The sequence below is a fragment of the Ursus maritimus genome, unplaced genomic scaffold, assembly GCF_017311325.1.
Source record: "Ursus maritimus isolate PB19 unplaced genomic scaffold, ASM1731132v1 scaffold_4, whole genome shotgun sequence".
Lineage (NCBI taxonomy): Eukaryota > Metazoa > Chordata > Mammalia > Carnivora > Ursidae > Ursus > Ursus maritimus.
In genome coordinates, this window is record NW_024426552.1 from 71,162,484 (window position 1) to 71,179,035 (window position 16,552).

A 16,552-nucleotide genomic window follows, 5' to 3' on the forward strand; every position below is an offset into this window, starting at 1 on the left:
AGGGAAAGAGAGTAAAGTGAGAGAAGTCAGACAGAGAAAGATAAATACCGTATGATCTCACTTATATGTGGAATCTTAAAAAACTGAACTCATAGAAAACAAAGAACAGATTGGCGGTTGCCAGGGGAAAATGAGTGAAAAAAGAAAAAAGAGAAAGAAAAGATCGTGAAAAGAAAGAGTTGGCTCCATTTTCTGATCTGATACGGATTGCACGTTTTTGAGAAGAGCTTGGGTTGACTCTCCCTGTCTGCACAGTATCCTGGCTGATCCGTGGGCTGGAGACCAGCGGCCCGGCAGTTCCCGGGGATCACCGCTGCCCAGCAGCGGTCACAACTGTGCAGTGTTCCGTTTGCTTTAGAAGAACAGGTTCACGTTGCGCTCATTTGTGCAGTGGCTTTTGCACGCAGGCCCGGAGCTGGTCCTCGCACCCGTTTCCCGAGGACTCCCAGTGTGACGGAAACAGGGCTGGAGAAAAGGGCCGTGGGCCCAGTCCCAGCCGGCTCGGCCACTCCTGGGCAGAGGTTGCTCGGAGGAACCACTTGGCTCCTGTGCGCCTCGGTGTCTTGTTTTGTAGGGGGAAGGGGTGGGAAGGGACGCGCGAGGCCCCTTCCAGCTCCCACATGCTGTGATTCCGTGAGCTTAGAAGGTTGGTCTCCTGGCTCTCCTGTGTCAGCAAGAGTGTTTTTCTTCTGGCTTCTCATGTAATTGTGGCTTGGCAGACACGGAGCGCCAGCCCTTGGGTGTGATGCCGGAGAGACTGGTGGTTATGTGAGTAAAATGAAATATGGGCTTTCGAACTTCTTAAGTCCAGAAACTCCTTCTTGGGCTTTTCTGTTACTTGGGGATTTTTTTCTTAAAAAAAAAAAAAGTTTTTCTCCTATGAGGACAGTGTCACATTTCAGAAAAGAGAAGTGCTGTCACGGGGGTAGGCATGGGCTGGCTTCTGGTGGGTAAATCTCTCTGAGGGAGGCCTGGGAAGTTCTGATTTATTCTGGAAGGATCCGGACCGGTGTTTCTCAAATTTCAAAGTGTGTCAGGAGCACTTGAGGGTCTTGTTAAATCCAGATTCTGATTTAATCAGTGTGGGGTAGGGCATGGGTTTCTGCATTTCCAGTGAGCTCTCCGGAGCTGTTACTGCTGGCCCATGGGCGACACTGTAGACCTTCCCGGGAGTTCCTCCGGAGAGCCACAGATCTCACGGGCCGGGAACACTGCAGCCAGGGCCTCCATATTGGCGCTCTTCAGGCCTCTGGGTTTAGCTGAAGCCCAGAATAAACCTGCAAGGTCAACAGTTAACACAGAGCTTCCTGTCCCTCTGGAAGGTTGGTCTGCCACGCTGGCTGAGAAGCAGTCTTTATGTAGGTTTTCCCTTTGGCCTCCTGACCCTTGAGTAGGGTTTTTTTTCTCCCTCTCTGTTTCCAGCATTAGGAGAAGACAAATTGGACGGTGGGGTGAGGAAGAGCAAGGCGTCAATCAGAGCTACAGTGTAGAATTAAAAGAGCCCTGTACTCTGGCTCATTAACATTGTATTACTTAGCAAGTCTAGAACTAGTGTTTCAGCCAAATAAAGAGATGTAAATCATCTAATACACCTTTCTTAATTGAGCCGCACGCCAGGGGCACTTTCCTAATGGCATTATAGCACCAATTACCTCATTAGGAGAGAAGAGCTGCTTTTACGACAGGTTTTAGAAATTAAAATGCCGGAGGGATGTCCTTCAGGAGGACTCATCCTGGGCTGAGCTGGGGCCACAAGGGCACAGGATGGCCTGGGGCCTGAAAGCAGGGGGATGATTCCTGTCCGGTCTGCCCCCAGGCTTGGGGACGAGATCTGGATTCACTCTTCACTTGTTCATTGCTCAAGAGTGTAAGCCCCAGGGGCTCCCCTGCTTGAGTCCAAGTGACATTTCGCTGGGGAGGCTTTTGAGGAACTCGGGTTCCAGGGCCCCAGCCTGAGATTCTAACCCAGGAAGTCTGGCTGGGCTCCAGCCAAACCATGCTGGTAATAAGGTCCCCGGGCGGGAAGCTGGCAGATGCTATTTCTTCTGTAGAAATTGTAGAAAGGGTCCCAGCAACTTCGTCCAAAACCCAGCTGAGCGTATGCAGTTCCTCCATCACCTGGGGATTTCATCTTTCCAAGGAACAGATAAGATTTGCATGGGTTTGCTTCTTCAGACACAACGCGGCCATTTTTTTTCCCCTCTCTGCCCGCCTGACGTGCTGGGTTGGTGTGTGTGGTTGAGTGGCAGGGCAGGGTGGGTTTGATGGTGAGTTTGGATGCTTACTGGCTGTGTGAGATCAGAGAGGTCATTGTGCCCTTGGGGCTCCAGTTTCTTCAACCCCAACAGGGGAATGGTCAAGTGGGAACTGTACATTGTGAGGACGTGCTACTGATCAAGATGCCAATTGTCTTTTGGCAACTTCGTTCTCTTCTCTGTGAAAAGAGAATGTTGCACTCAAATACAAATTCGGGGAGTCTAGGTAGCAAGGGGGCTTCTCTTTCTGGCAGCTTTACATGTTTTCCTGCCCCGTGGTAACAAGAACTTGAACGTCCAGATTTTTATGTAAATATTGAATTTATAGCAATGGTTTTGTAGAGTGTTCCAGTTTCCTGGGTTGATGATTAATGTGGTTTTCTCAGAGTGAGTTGTGTCTCTCCTTCTAGTCCTGTTAATGCATGAAGGCTAAATGCTGTTTCTACTTTTCCCTCTACTGACACGCGGAAGAGGCCCCAGATGCGTTCTGTGTTACGCCTTAGGGCAGAAGAAGCACCAGCTGTTGATAGATATGTAGGGGGGCAAAACTGGGCTACAAAATGGAAATTTCCTAATTAGGACCAATTTCCTGATCCAAAACCTTTGTCAGTTTTACATAGTCTACGATGTCATGCGCAGAATTCTCTGTCTGGCTTTCCATGTCTCTGTCATCTGGCTTTCGTGGGCTTTGCTGCTCCTAAATCCTCTGCCAGTAACTTGAATCGTGTGGTTTTAACTGACTTTGGTAATGGTCACTCTCCCATCCACATTTCCAACCCAGATCCTGTTCTACATTTCCAGTAGCCTCCAAAGCATCTCCACTGGGCTATCTTGTCATTATTGCAAATTCGAAATGTCCTCATGTCCATCTATCAACTTTCCCTTCACCTCACTCCTCTTCCTGTCTCTATCATTTCTGTTCGTGGAAGCAGGATCTAGGCCTAGGGAACCAAAACTGGCTTGGAAGACCCTGAAACTCCTTGTTCTATCATCTGATCTTTCACAGGACCCGTGGCTTTGAAATATCTCAGAGAAATCTTTTCCAGTTCTTATAGCCCATACCATTTCTTCTTCCTCTAAATCAACGGCGGAAACCTCTCTAGACTTTATAGCTCCTGAGTCTTGCTAGATCTCCCATGTAGAGAATCCTTGTTGGCAGCACATATGCAGATGGGGTTTGTAGACAACATAGGCCAAGTGTCAAATGCACATATGTGATACCAAAGAAGCTTGCGTGTGGTATGCTTTCATTAAGAAAAATATAGCTTCTAGAATGAGCAAAGTTATTGTCCCAATCAACTGTACACTGATTGAAACATACCTGGGGTGCTTCCTCACTTACTGTTATATTACTGTATGTATATTGCCTTTCTGAGCCGTCATGTCAAAGACATGGTCTTAAAGGTTCCTGTTACTATTACATTTCTATCAATTTTCCTCTGAATGCCTAAGAATTCTTGTTTTATTTATTTTTATTGTATATTATGTGGCATTTAAAGGTTCATGACAGTTATGTTTTCTTTATGAGTTGCTCACCTTGTCAGGATTTATCTAAATTTCATGTAAGCTTTTCATTTAAGTCCTACTTGGATGGAAAACATTGTGATTCTGATTTCTCTATAGATTAGGTGTTTACATGTATGATATATTTGCTAGCTTACCTTTCCTTATTCTGATACTTTCCTTTCTTTGTTCTAGGTGCTGTCTTGGGATAGCATATTGGTAGATTTAGTTTTTCAAATATAGGAGTTTAAGCCATCTATATTTATTGTCATGGTTACTCTGTTAGTTTTTACTTAAGTCAAGTTGCTTATGCTTTCTGTTTTTTAAAGTACTTTGTGCTCTTTGCTTATTTATTATTTATTTATTTATTTTTTGCAATGTCATTTGTTTTTTCTTTTCCCTTTTTCCCAGTAGTGATAGGGAATGTACAGGTCCTATTTTTAAATTCTATATGAATTACCTTGATAATTTAAAACATATATATAGGAACCTGCACATTTCCAATCACTGATTTTAAAAAATTCTACCTATCAACTGTCTCCTATGTAAGGTTAAGAAACAAACACACTGTTATTTCCCCTTTCTACACTATTTCACTCAGTTCCCTATTTTTATTTATTTAATCTGGCATTTTAGACCCAGGTATTACTTTTTTCTTCCAACATATTGTTTTATAAAAATTTTCAAACTACAGAAAGGTTGGGAGAAATCTACAGTGAACACTCATATACCCAGCATCTCATTTCCACTATTACCATTCTGTTTTGCTTGCTTTATCATGTATCTATCCATTCAACCCAACTTTTTAAAAAAATGTATTTTGAAGTAAATTGAAGATGTTGGAGTACTTTCCCCTAAATACATCAGCACAAATATCATTAACCAGAGTTTAATAATTGCTTGCAGATTTTCCCCCCTTTGATGTGAAATTTACAAACAATAAAAGAAATGTATATTCATTGAATTTTGATGACTGTATACCTGGTGTTATTTTTTAACATTATTTTCTTTTTAAATAATTATTGTTTATATTTAAAAACTCGTTTACAATGATACTTTTAAAATTACTTAGATTGGTATATGTAATTGCTTTTAGTCATCATCTTTGGGGGTCCATTTCATCAAAACTTCTCCATTCTTATTTTGATTCATTTCTCAATTGGCGGGAGTATGACTTAAGTATTTTTTTCAAAAAGGATGTGAGAGATGTACTTTTTAGGAGTCTCCACGTAGCTGAAAATTTTCCTACCTTTTCTTTAGACATGAATGACAACTTGGATGAATTTAGAATTCATGACTTGCAACTTTTACATTCAAAACTATAGGTGTGTCACTGTTGTCATCGGATGTTTGTTATAGGACTGAGGGCTAGCCTGTTTTTTTGTTTTGTTTTTTTGTTTCGTTTTTTTCCTGCCTGGATAATTGTGAAATTCTTCTCTTGTTCTTGAACTTGAATGTATCTTGTAGTTGAAGTCTTTGAGGTAATTTTGCTGGGTACTCAGTGAGATCTTTTGATCTGCAAATATGCATGTTTTATTCAGTTATGGCAGAGGTTGGTAGTGGTCCTCCAAATCCATATTTTCCTTCTTACTAACATAATTCTTGATTTTCATGCGGGCACATGGCTGCTTGGAATAGAAATTATATTGCCCAGACTGTTTTAAGTTTGGTGTTGCATTTCTGTCACAGGAGACTGATGGATCCTTATGGGTATATGAGCTCAGGAAAGTTTTCTTCTTATATATTTTTATTTATTTTGTTTGTTTAATTCTGTTCTCTCTCTCTTTTTCCCTAGGAGCGTCTCTGATCTATGATTTTTGTGTTATATGTTCTTTATGATAATTTTTCTCTCATCATTTAAATCACCTTGTCTTCTTCCTCCTCATTCCATGGCAGTTTTTCAAATTTCTTTACTGTGCCACTGATTTTGACTTTTTTGCAGTGCCCATTCTATTCTTCATTACTTTAAAAATTTTTTTTAAATTTTTAAAAAGATTTTATTTATTTATTTGAGAGAGACAGAGATAGCAACAGAGATAGTGAGAGCACAAGAAGAGGGAGAAGCAGGTCCCCCACTGAACAGGGAGTTGAATAAGGTGCTCCATCTCAGGACCCTGGAATCATGACCTGAGCTGAAGGCAGACTCTTAACCGACTGAGCCACCCAGGTGCCCCTTCTTTATTGGTTTTAATGAAAATTTTAATTAGCTATGGCTTTTTAAGTGTCTTTCATGCTCTTGTAAATTTTACCTCCTCTGAGCCAGCACGCTTGTCATTGCTGCCTCTGACCCTTACAAATTCACAATTGTAAGGGTGCCAGTAATGTTTGGTGGGGATCTCATAGGCTCCCTGCCATTTACTTCCTGTAAGCACTGCTGCTTCTTGGGAGGTGGAATTGGGAGATGCCCCTCAGTGTCTTCCTTGACCTGGTCCCATCTGCACCATGTTGGATGGGATGGAACCACACTTTCTACCATGTGGAAGCCATATCGTCCTGTACTTGTCCTTCCTTTCCCAAAAGGCTTTTCTTCTTTATTCTTCTCCGGGTCATTTCAGTGGGGACCTTGTGTAGAAGAAGTTGAACATTTAACTCTCATACCTTTTTACCCAGGATTCTGTAAAAGACATCTTTTAAAGTTCGTCGTATTGTGGGTGTATATATTGTATGCTATAAATTTGTTTAAAACAGCCCTTGTCTCTGTGGCAGGGGGTAGAAGTGGAAGAGCACAGGACCTAGAGTCCGAAGATGTGTGCATGGGCCTTGACTCAGTTTACCTACACACCATATGGTCCTGCTCACATGCTCTTCAGTTTACTCATCTGTACAGTGAGATTGGATTGAATGAGATCAAGTATTTGAAAGCATTTTTAAGTTTTTAAAAGCTAAAAAAAAATGTAAGAAATGGCAGTCATTCTTTTGGTGTTCTCTCTCTTTTTGCATCTCATAGGCTGGGCCCATGGTATGGAAGGTATTCAAAAAGTCCTTGTTGGTTAGTTATTTGGAATGAAAGTCCAGAAAATGCTAAAGAATGCCTAAGGAGACAAACAACAGTGACAGAGTAATTGAATTTATGATTCTACCTTTTTTGATATTTATTTTTATAAGCTTTCTTTGAACCTGTGCTATTTTCTGCCTAGAAAGTGCCAGATTTTAGCAACCACCTTCATACTTTCTCTCTGATCTCTCCTTCTAACCCTCACTATCTACTTTCCCCAACACTCAAAATTCGTTGTAAAAAGGTGTTCTTTTAAAGACTTTAAAAAAATAAATGTAATTATCTACAGCTCAGTATCACTTTTAAAGTTGTCCCTTGATACTTTCTGGAGGCTGCAAAATATATTTAATTCCCAAACATTCTTGGAAGTCATCCAGTAACTGCAGGCAGGGAGGGAATAGCCAGGGTACAGAGTGCTGGGGGATCGCACCATGAGTTGGCCAGTATCATTTATTATAGGCAATCCAGCAGGTGCGTAAATAACTCCTACTGGGAGGTTTTCCACTCAGCTTCCCAAAATGGCTCCATTTCAACATCCAGCAGTGACGCTGTATTCTCAGAATTGGATTAGCTAAGCACTGGGCAAGGTAAAATCTACTAGTATGATCCAAAGGAAAGGTTTGCTCCTCCATCAACAGCATTAGTATGAAATAGGCTTTTGTGCATTAAAAATGGTAGGATTCATCAGCTAATTGAAAAATACAGTTGTTTGAAGTTCTTTGAAATGTACAGACATACATTTCATGTTATGTGGTTCCATTCTGTATGTGTGGTTTTTGAGAACTGACTAAGTGTAAGACCCTGCACTGAGTGCTATGGAGGATAAAGAGATGAGTGAGACCACACCTTGGCTTTGGGAGTTCACACATTGCTTGGGAGACAGAGGCATACATATCATCTTATCACAGGACAGAGTGAGAAATCAGAAATGCAAGCAAAATGCTGTTGGGTTAGAGAGAAAAACTTGGAGGTGCCTCTTGGTAGGAAAAGAATTCAAAGTAGGCATTCGTGCATTCATTTATGGCACAATTATTGAATGCCAAGTTGGTTTCATGCACTATACCATGAACACATAAAGGGTCAGTTTTAGTTGTTTAATCATTTACAAAGAATGAAGTTCAACAGGCAGAAGAGGGAAGGGAGGGCATTACAGAGAGCAGGAGTTGAGTTGAGGCGTTGAAGGTGCATGGCAAGCCCAAGAAAGGGGGAGGTGCTGGGGCTGGCTCGGAGCCAGGATAAGGGCACGGGAGTGGGGGAGGGGGGAGCTGCAGTGAAGGTAAGGCTGGAAGATAGATCAGGGCAAAACTGCAGAGGTCTCTGAATGCCCAGTAAAGGAACAATGAATTTTACTTTTGAATCACATTTTTATAAATTGAGTCCTTCTAAGTTTACCAAGACTCTTTCCTCTTAGGTGTAGCAGTTGGAAGTCTACTGGCTTGGAATCAGACCAAAATTTGAATGTGAGCTGTGTCATTCATCAAATGAATAACTTTGGACCAGTCACTTAACCTTTCATCTGTGAAAATGGGGTTTGTTGAGATTAAGTGAGAAGAGACAGGTGAAGGCGCCAAGGACATTGCCCACCTTGAGGAAGTACTCCGTAAAGGCTAGCTTCTTCTCCTTCCCTCCCTCCCTTTCCCTCTTCTCCTCCTGTCTTCCCAGAGGAGGGCTTTGATGAAGAATGCATTTCATTAATATCACTGAGTCTCCAGCTTGGTTGCTAAGTTTTTTCTCAACTTTATCCCAGTGGTTCTTAGACCTGAGTGAGCATCAGAATCCTCTGGAAGGTTTGTTAAAACACAGATCGTCTGCCCCCACTCCAGAATTTCTGATTCAGTACGCCTGGGGTGGAGCCAGACTTCCCTTCTCTTTCCCTTCCCTTCCCTTCCCTTCCCTTCATCCCCTCCCCTCCCTTCCCTTTCCCTCCTCTCCACTCCTCCTCACCCTTTCTTTCTTTTCTTTCTTTCTTTCTTTCTTTCTTTCTTTCTTTCTTTCTTTCATTCAGAGAAAGCAGGTGTGTGTGTGTGTGTGTGTGTGTGTGTGTGTGTGTGTGAGCAGGGGGTGGGGCTGGGGCAAGGGGCAGAGGGAGAGGGAGAGAATCCCAAGCAGACTCTGTGCTGAGCGCAGAGCCTAACACGGCTTGATCCCACGACCCTGATACCATGACCTGAGCCCAAACCAAGGGCTGGACGCTCGACCGACCGAGCCACCCAGGTGCCCCCAGACACTCTGCATTTCTAACGAGTTCCCAGACGCTGCTAATGCTGCCAACGGATCACACTTTGAGGGGCGCAGCTTTAGCATGTTTTACCATGAGGCAGACCCATTGTTTGCTCACCCAACTGCCATCTTTCCTGCCTGCTGAATTGATCTGGTAGCACAGAAAGATTCTTTGCTTTGTCTCTACCTCAGTGCCGGAAGATGTATAATGATGGGTCTACATCGGTCATGGCAATCTCAGCTCCCTTGGCCACTGATCAATCTGAAGATGGGAAGGTGCCCCACGGTGTCCAAAGAGATGCGAGGATGAATTGGCTGAGCAAGACTCACAAGGAGAAGGGCTTCTGCCCCTTGCCCATTTTTCCTGAATGTCTACGTGTTGCAGAAGCTACAGTGGTCGTCTTGGGACCGAGAGATGACAAGCATGAGAAGAGAACCAAAGTGGCAAGGATGTTAAGGCAGAAATACAGAAAGAACCTGGATCTCCTAAGGCATGGCTGAAATTCATACCTTGAACTGCCTACCTTGACTTGTTCTTACGTGAGAAAAATATACTCTTGTTTATTGAAACCACTGTAATTCACTTGTTGTTACTTGCGGATACACTCTTAACTGATACAACCTACTACAGTCCTGTGCTGTTGGTGGCGTAGGTCATGTTGACCCCACGTGATAGATGGAGACCCCGAGGCTCGGGTAAATGAAGGTGACCTACAGTGGCAGAGCTTAGACTGCAGCTCAGGTTCCCTGCTTGTAAGTCCTTGGTATTCTCCAATGACCTATAGCTTCGCCCTTCTAATTAAACCTTCCTACTAATCTATAGATTCTTCTGTTTTCCCTTCTATTAAGGAAGAAGGAATTGGTAAGTCCCTATCTGTTCCGAGCTTTCCTTGTACCTCTGCTGTCAGCCACCTGGCTTCTGATTGTCATTATTCATTATTTAAGTGATTAATTCTGCCCACACTTCCTGAGCGGAGTTCGTCTGGTTTGGCACCTACTCAAAGTTTGGCACACTGGAGTAGGTCGAGGCTAATAAGCTCAGGGCTCTGTCGGAAAGGGCTCACCGTACGGAAATAAAGTTTGCACAGATTGGTGAATTATAACACAGCAATCAGGTGATATACATCTTCTAGGAAAAGAGCAGATAGGAGACCAAAGGTGCAAGGGAGGACTTCTAGCGGGAGAATCACAGAGGGCTTCATGGTGGGGGTGGCCCGTGCACTGGATTGTTAAAGACCCAGTGGGATTTGGGAATTTCGATGGAATCACGGACTGTGGGATGAAATATGGAGGAAACTCTCTCCACTCTGCTTGAGAGGCCAACAAACCCACCTGAGTTGGGAATAATATCAGCCGAGTCAAACCCTGTGATGACGATGTGAAGGGCCTCCAGTACTGGGATTTGTCCCACACAGCTCACTTGCAGAGGCTTGACAATCTTTTGTGCAGAGGTTTGTGTGGAATGGTTTGCACCTTTGCTGGAAGGGGGTTGAGCCATATCCTTCCGAGGGGTGGAGAAAAGCCCAGTTATCTGGCACTTGGGAGAATGTCTGTGGATTCCCTGCTCAGAAAGCTGGTGGGATGTGTTTATACAATGCTGTTTCTTTGGTGATAGCACAAAGGAGACAGGGGGAGAAGGGGGAGGAGGGGGATCAGACAGCAATAGCGCTCAGGACTCGAAACCAGTCCCTTCGACTTGTCCAAATGTACGTCGTGCTCCCCACCCCAAGTTACAAGCAGCTGAATTGAATTAAAAAACAGTCCCTCCTTTGCTGCGACCTGGCCTGCCAAATTCTCAGCTGGCGTGAGTTTTTATAGCTCTGTTATAAACCCCAAAAAGTGAGGCATATAATGGAAACATTGACATAACTTGAACTCCTCGGAGCGGCTTGTGCCACTCTAATTATCCTTACGTTTCATTGGCCCGGTTCTCGGTTCTCCCCTTGCTGCAGCGCCTGGGCCTAACCGTCCAGGGGGCTGGAGGTTTGAAGCTAGGCTTTGCTGGGGAATAATGAGATAGTGTCTGCTGGTGGGAAGCCCCCTGTGCCATACATACTAGCCCCTCCCTTTTCCCTTCCTTCCCTTGTTCTCCCCCCTGCCCCCGGCACCACCTCCCCCAACACCGCCCCCACCCCCCCAAAAAAAGGCAGAACAGTTCAGTTGGTTGTAAAAATTAATGAGTTCAGATACAGACTTGCCTTATTCCGGTCCGGCTGCGTAACCAGGGCGATTCCGACCAGCATTCTAGACGCTGACATCAGCCCCACGCCCCGGCACAATGCTGCTCCGTTTGATCTCAGAAACAGATCAGGCTCCTGGGCTTTATACATCCTGCTTCCTCCCTACGTAGACTCATTTTACTGCCCACCAGGAGAGCTCATCTCGACTGCTCTCCCCCTGGGCAGCCAACACCAGAGGATCAGGCTGTACAGCTGACTCTTCTTTTACCAGCTGGACACTTTGATCGAGTTTTCCGGGTGCTCTTGGAGGATCCACACCACACAGGTGCTGACAACTGGTGGAGGACGAGGGTGATAATGATTTCACCACTCCCCATTTGCATGGCACTTCGCGATTTTACACGCACATCGTGTTCTTGTCACTGTGGCCCAGGACCACCCCGCAGGGAGGTGGTCCCCCCCTCCCATTTTATAGTTGAGTCTGGGGGAGCCAGTGAGTGGATCACAGACAAGGTCCTTGACACCGAGTCCAGGGCTCATTCCATGGACTCAGGGTGTAGACCTCTTGGTTAGGTGCCAGACAAGGTAGATGTAGTTTCTGTTGATGAACGGAACTGGAAGAAAGCTCCATGGACCCACTTCCTGTCGTGCTAAAGGAGAAGGACAGTGACAAACCCACTGTAGGCTCTTCAAATGTGTATCATGGGGTTCTTCGTCCACCACCGCCCACCCCTCCTGCAGAATGCTTCTTCCTCCTCTGCTGGGCCAGGAATATTTACTTCCCGGGAGGACCAGACAGACCTCTTGCGTAGGGTGGTTCCAGAAGGACCAACTCTGAAGATGTGTCATAAGCAGTTCCCCAACGAGAGCTCAGGAGAGGCTCTAAAATAATGGCAAAGCTCTTCAGAAATAAAACATGGAAGCATGAACCTGGTTATAGGTAGAGCTCCATTCTGGAGTGTGGAGAAGTCTAACAGGGTAAACGTCTGAGCAAGGGTCAACCGAACAGGCCAGAGGTGCAGGGCCGCCATACAAAGCACCACAGACCGGGTGCTTAGACAACAGAAATGTATTCTCCCACAGTTCTAGAGGCTAGGAGTTTGAAATCCGGGTGTCCGCAGGGCCACGCTCCCTCTGACTTGGGGGAGAATCCTTCCTGGCCTCTTCCTCGCTGCTGGCGGTGGCCAGCCCTCATTGGCTTGACCCACATTACTCCAATCTCTCCCTCCGCCTCTGTCCTCGCATGGTGTCCTCCTCTTCTCGGAAGGACTTACAAGTGGTCGTAAGAATCCCTTATTCTTGTTTGGATTTGTACACGTGTGTCCGTACACATCCTAATTCGATCTGCATAGCAACCCGGCAAATGGCAAAGACTCATAATTCCCATTTTATAGGCAAAGAAATGGAAATGAGGAGGGGGATGCCCTCTGGTCAAGGCTGCCAGCATCTGGGACCCTCACTGACTCTCTTCCGTAACTCTTCTCCCTTGTCCCCATGAATGGTCTCAAAGAAGTTAACTAGCACACTGAAGGCCACAGCTGGCTTGGTGGTCCCAAAGCCCCCATGTATTCCACTCCATCTTGTCTTTGGTGCACTTTCAATGCAGCCCTCACCCTGATCTCTGGCCAGGGTGCCGGGAAGCGAGGCCAGCGAAGCCGCTCCCCCGAAGCCTCGGGAGCTCGGAAGCACAACCCTGAGGTCCTCGCTGTGGGGCTCGGGCTCGGCCCTCTGGTCATGCTCCGGCAGCAGACAGCCTGGCTCCCTTTCAAGTTGCTTCAACTCATGTTTATTATCGTCTTCCATCATTTCCAACTGTCTCTCGTCCCTTTCTTTTGCAGAGTACATAAACTCAGCGTGTTTAGCTTTTGAAAAAGATTTGCTGTGCAGTCTCATGGTACTTAAGTGGTTTAAAATGTATTGTTTTGTGGGTCTCTCCGCCAGCCACAGAGCTCACTGTCGGGAGAAGCAGGACACCAGGGGGGCTGATGTTGACTCAATTTTAGGGGGTTTGAAGGCATTCCTGAAACCATACAGATTATAAATATTCTGTCTCATTGTCCCCGAAGCTACTAAAATATTCCAGAAATGACCATGTTTCAACATCTAAGCTACATATTTCAGATTGCCTCTTGTCCTCAGAAATGACTTCCATAAACAGCCTTCCATAAGCCACGGTAATGTTTCTGAAATGGGAAGAACATGGTCACTCAATTGCTAACGCACCCCCCCCACCCCCGAGACTGGACGCGCAAGGCTGTTTTCTGCCAGGATTCTGATTTATGAGATGCTGTATGAGTTCTGCATTGAATATATGTGGCCGGCTGCCCTCAGTGCACAGACTTGCTGGGATTGTTTTTCCACATGATTAGACAGATTACATTTATGTTATACATTTCTTGTTTAGGTGTATGGGCAATGCTCGCTTTGCACAGTGCGAATTAACTGAGACACAGAGCCGTGACGTTAGAACTGTGTCTTCCCTCCGCACGGAGCCGTGGTGACTGCGAAGGGAGAACACAGTTCCTTGCAGATCGAGGACTACCTGTAGCTGCTTTTCAATACAATTCGGGGAAAGAATGTGACAACAGCAGTTCTCACTTCTGAAACAAACAGTGAGTGCCCATTGGGCGCGAGGCACCATGCTTGACTCTGCACTAAAACACAATGGCCACAGCCCCCACATTTGAGCATAACAGTAGAAAAGGTCAGATATGGGCAGAAGTGACGGAATGAAGACAGGGCGGCTGAAAGAGACCCGTGCTGCAGGAGCTCGGAGGGGGCGTGGTCATTTTTTCCGGCTGGAAACTCAGAGAAGGCATATGGAGGGGTTAATGTTTGAATGGAGCCTCCCCGAGATAAGTGCTGATTTTGGAAATACAGAAGAGGGAAATGGAGGCATTCCAAGCTGAGCCAATAACATGAGCAAAAGCACAGGGGTGAGAAACCTGGAACCCCCGAACTGGGAAGTTAGGGATGATGACCTAGGGTGACCTTGATGAAGGAGATCATCTCTACTTCTAAAGTCCACACACCAAGGGTGGGTGATGATAAGCAGTCACAGGTTAGGGACCCCATAGTCCTGTCAGCTTCATGGCCTTGCTTGATGCCTAGGACAAACCCGTGAAGGCCAGAAGCTGGATGAACCCATTTTACAGATGAAGAAGCAGAAAAGCAGAATTCTAAAGGCCAAGCCTCCATAACTAGGAAATAATGAAGCAAGGAGAACACAGGCTTCCTGAGGCCTCTCCTTTTCCGATTAGGTCACCCTGAGAAGTTGGTGCTCTCGACAGTTGTCTTGGATCTGTGGCCAACTGTCCAGCTTCACCCAATTTGGTTCGCAAAAGTACTAATTATTATCACTAATCTCTCCCCAAGGAAACAGCCAACCTCGGCACATCGAATGGCTTTAAGTTTCGTTGCTCGCTTATTTCCTCTGTTCTTAGTTTTACGTTAAAGATTAATGGGATTAGATTTTAGAAAACCTTTCCCCACAGGATATTTTTAATTGTTAAAATAAATAAATAAATAACACTCCCAACTAAAGGGGGTTTTCTCTGTGGCGCCAAGCTGCCTTCCAGTTTGGGTGGACCTTCCCTTTGTTTAGCCAGGAATTACTGCAGGCCTGCTGTCCTGGGCTACTCCTGGCCAGGCCGGATGGGTCCCCTGAAGAATACTGACTCCAGGACTCCACTCGTCTGTCCCTTCAAGTTTACCACCAGCATCACAAAGAAGCCTCTCCATCCGTCGCTTTGTGACAGATCAGCATGGATTAAATCCCAATCAGGGTATCTGAGAGCGGGCAAGATGGGGCTGTCGGGAGGCCCACCCTGTGGGTCTGAAGACTTTGACTGAATAAACACAGTCTGGAAGGGCGGGGGAGCTTAAAAGTAAAACTGTAAATGATCCCATCTGTGATTCTTGGCTGATTATTCCTCTGGGGCGGACCAAAGAGGAGGGGACCAGAAGAGAGGGTCTCTCTTTGCTTTAAACAAAATATCGTTACACTTCTAGCATCTTCCTAGTTTGGGGTATTTTCCAAGTGAAAGTTCATTAGGGAGACACGAAAGCACGTTTTGCTAATATCCATCAAAGAGAGGGGCTCGGTTTCAAAGCACAGAAGAAATACAATAGTGTTGAAGAAAACTACATGAAAAAGATCTTACGGCCCTGAGAAGCAAGAGAGAAGCAGAGACTGGTGACTTGGGGGTTTTTTGTGTGTGTTTGGGGTTTTTTTTTTAGGCCAAACGTTATTTGGACAAAGTAAGTGAGTCTCAGGAAAATTAGTATCTCCTGGACTGTCTCTTATTTACGTGGGGCAGCCTGAACTAAACATTCTGGAATGTTTGTAAATGTTTGGATTTCCTTTTCCATATTTTCTCCTGTTGGCACCAGACCCGAAGGACTCAGCAGTCCTCAAACGTGGTTCTTACCCACGGTGATGACTATTATTAACACGTATTGATTGAGAGGATAGACAGGAACAGGATTAAGTGCAGATCCGGAGCCCAGGGATTAGGTCTGGCTGGTGAGGAGAATGTAAACAGGGGACGTCTGAGCAGTGGGGAGCAGGAGTGGCTTGTTAGAGGTCTGGCTGAGGAACAGGGTGGCTTTGTGTCTGTCCTCAGGCTACGGCCTGGGCCCGGATGCTGCTGTGTGTTCGCCGGGCTCCCTGGCTTGGTCATCGGTCTGAAGAGGATTGGAAGAATGTCCCTTCCGGGGGCTGTCTAGGGGTGTTGCCTTAGACCCAGGACGACATGCCCCTCTGCAAGGAGCACTCATTTAGTCCAGGTAGAAGGATACTTTCTCTGAGGTTGTGCTTTTTGCTGAGGAAATCCCAGCTGATCTCCAGAATGCTCCTTTAGGGAGCGGTTCTCCGCCATTTTGGAAGGACCTGTCTCCCTTGGCTGCCATTGGAGGCAGGGCATGGAGTACTGTGAACCTCCCCCAAACATTTCTTTCAAAATAAGATCTCAAATGGACACAAAGGAGGAGCTCTGACTACTCAGGAAAAATCTGCCATAAGAATTCAGGCTGCAGCCCCGGGTAACAGCAAACCAGTTCCCAGCAGGGAGACTAGGACTATAGAGCCAACCATCGAGTGGACCTGCTTTCACCCCCTCATGAGACCCAACTAGAGGCGGATCTGGTGGGTCTGAGTTCCCAGGTTCATGGTTTCATTTAGAGAGTCCTCTAGGTCAGGGCTCTCACCAAGCGCCCTTGATCTCATCAGTAGCAGGGACGCAGGGCAGGCAGAGTGGAGCCCTGGTGCTGTGGGATAGTGCTTCTCATCACTGGTTTTGGAATCCAAGATACGGGCTCAAATTCCAGCTACATCTGCTCAGTTTTCTCATCTGTCAAAGGAGGATAATATCATCTACTTAGGAGAGTAGCTTTGAAGA

General features: G+C 45.7%; 1 protein-coding gene across 19 annotated transcripts in view; it reads left to right on the forward strand.

The window, feature by feature from the left end:
- Positions 1-16,552, forward strand: part of LOC103676002 — a 184,400-nt gene that overhangs the window by 140,371 nt on the left and 27,477 nt on the right. For 5 of the 19 annotated variants that reach the window (XM_040621423.1, XM_040621418.1, XM_040621422.1 and 2 more), the window contains one exon: positions 9,166-9,908. The exons of 7 other annotated variants lie outside the window; for them this stretch is intronic. In XM_040621423.1, coding sequence (XP_040477357.1) covers positions 9,166-9,474 — 309 coding nt within the window. In that variant the 3' untranslated portion in view covers positions 9,475-9,908. Of the gene's footprint in view, positions 1-8,164; positions 8,657-9,165; positions 9,915-16,552 lie in introns of those variants that run through there. 7 more of the 19 variants (XR_005832210.1, XM_040621425.1, XM_040621431.1 and 4 more) reach the window with 4 other exon arrangements.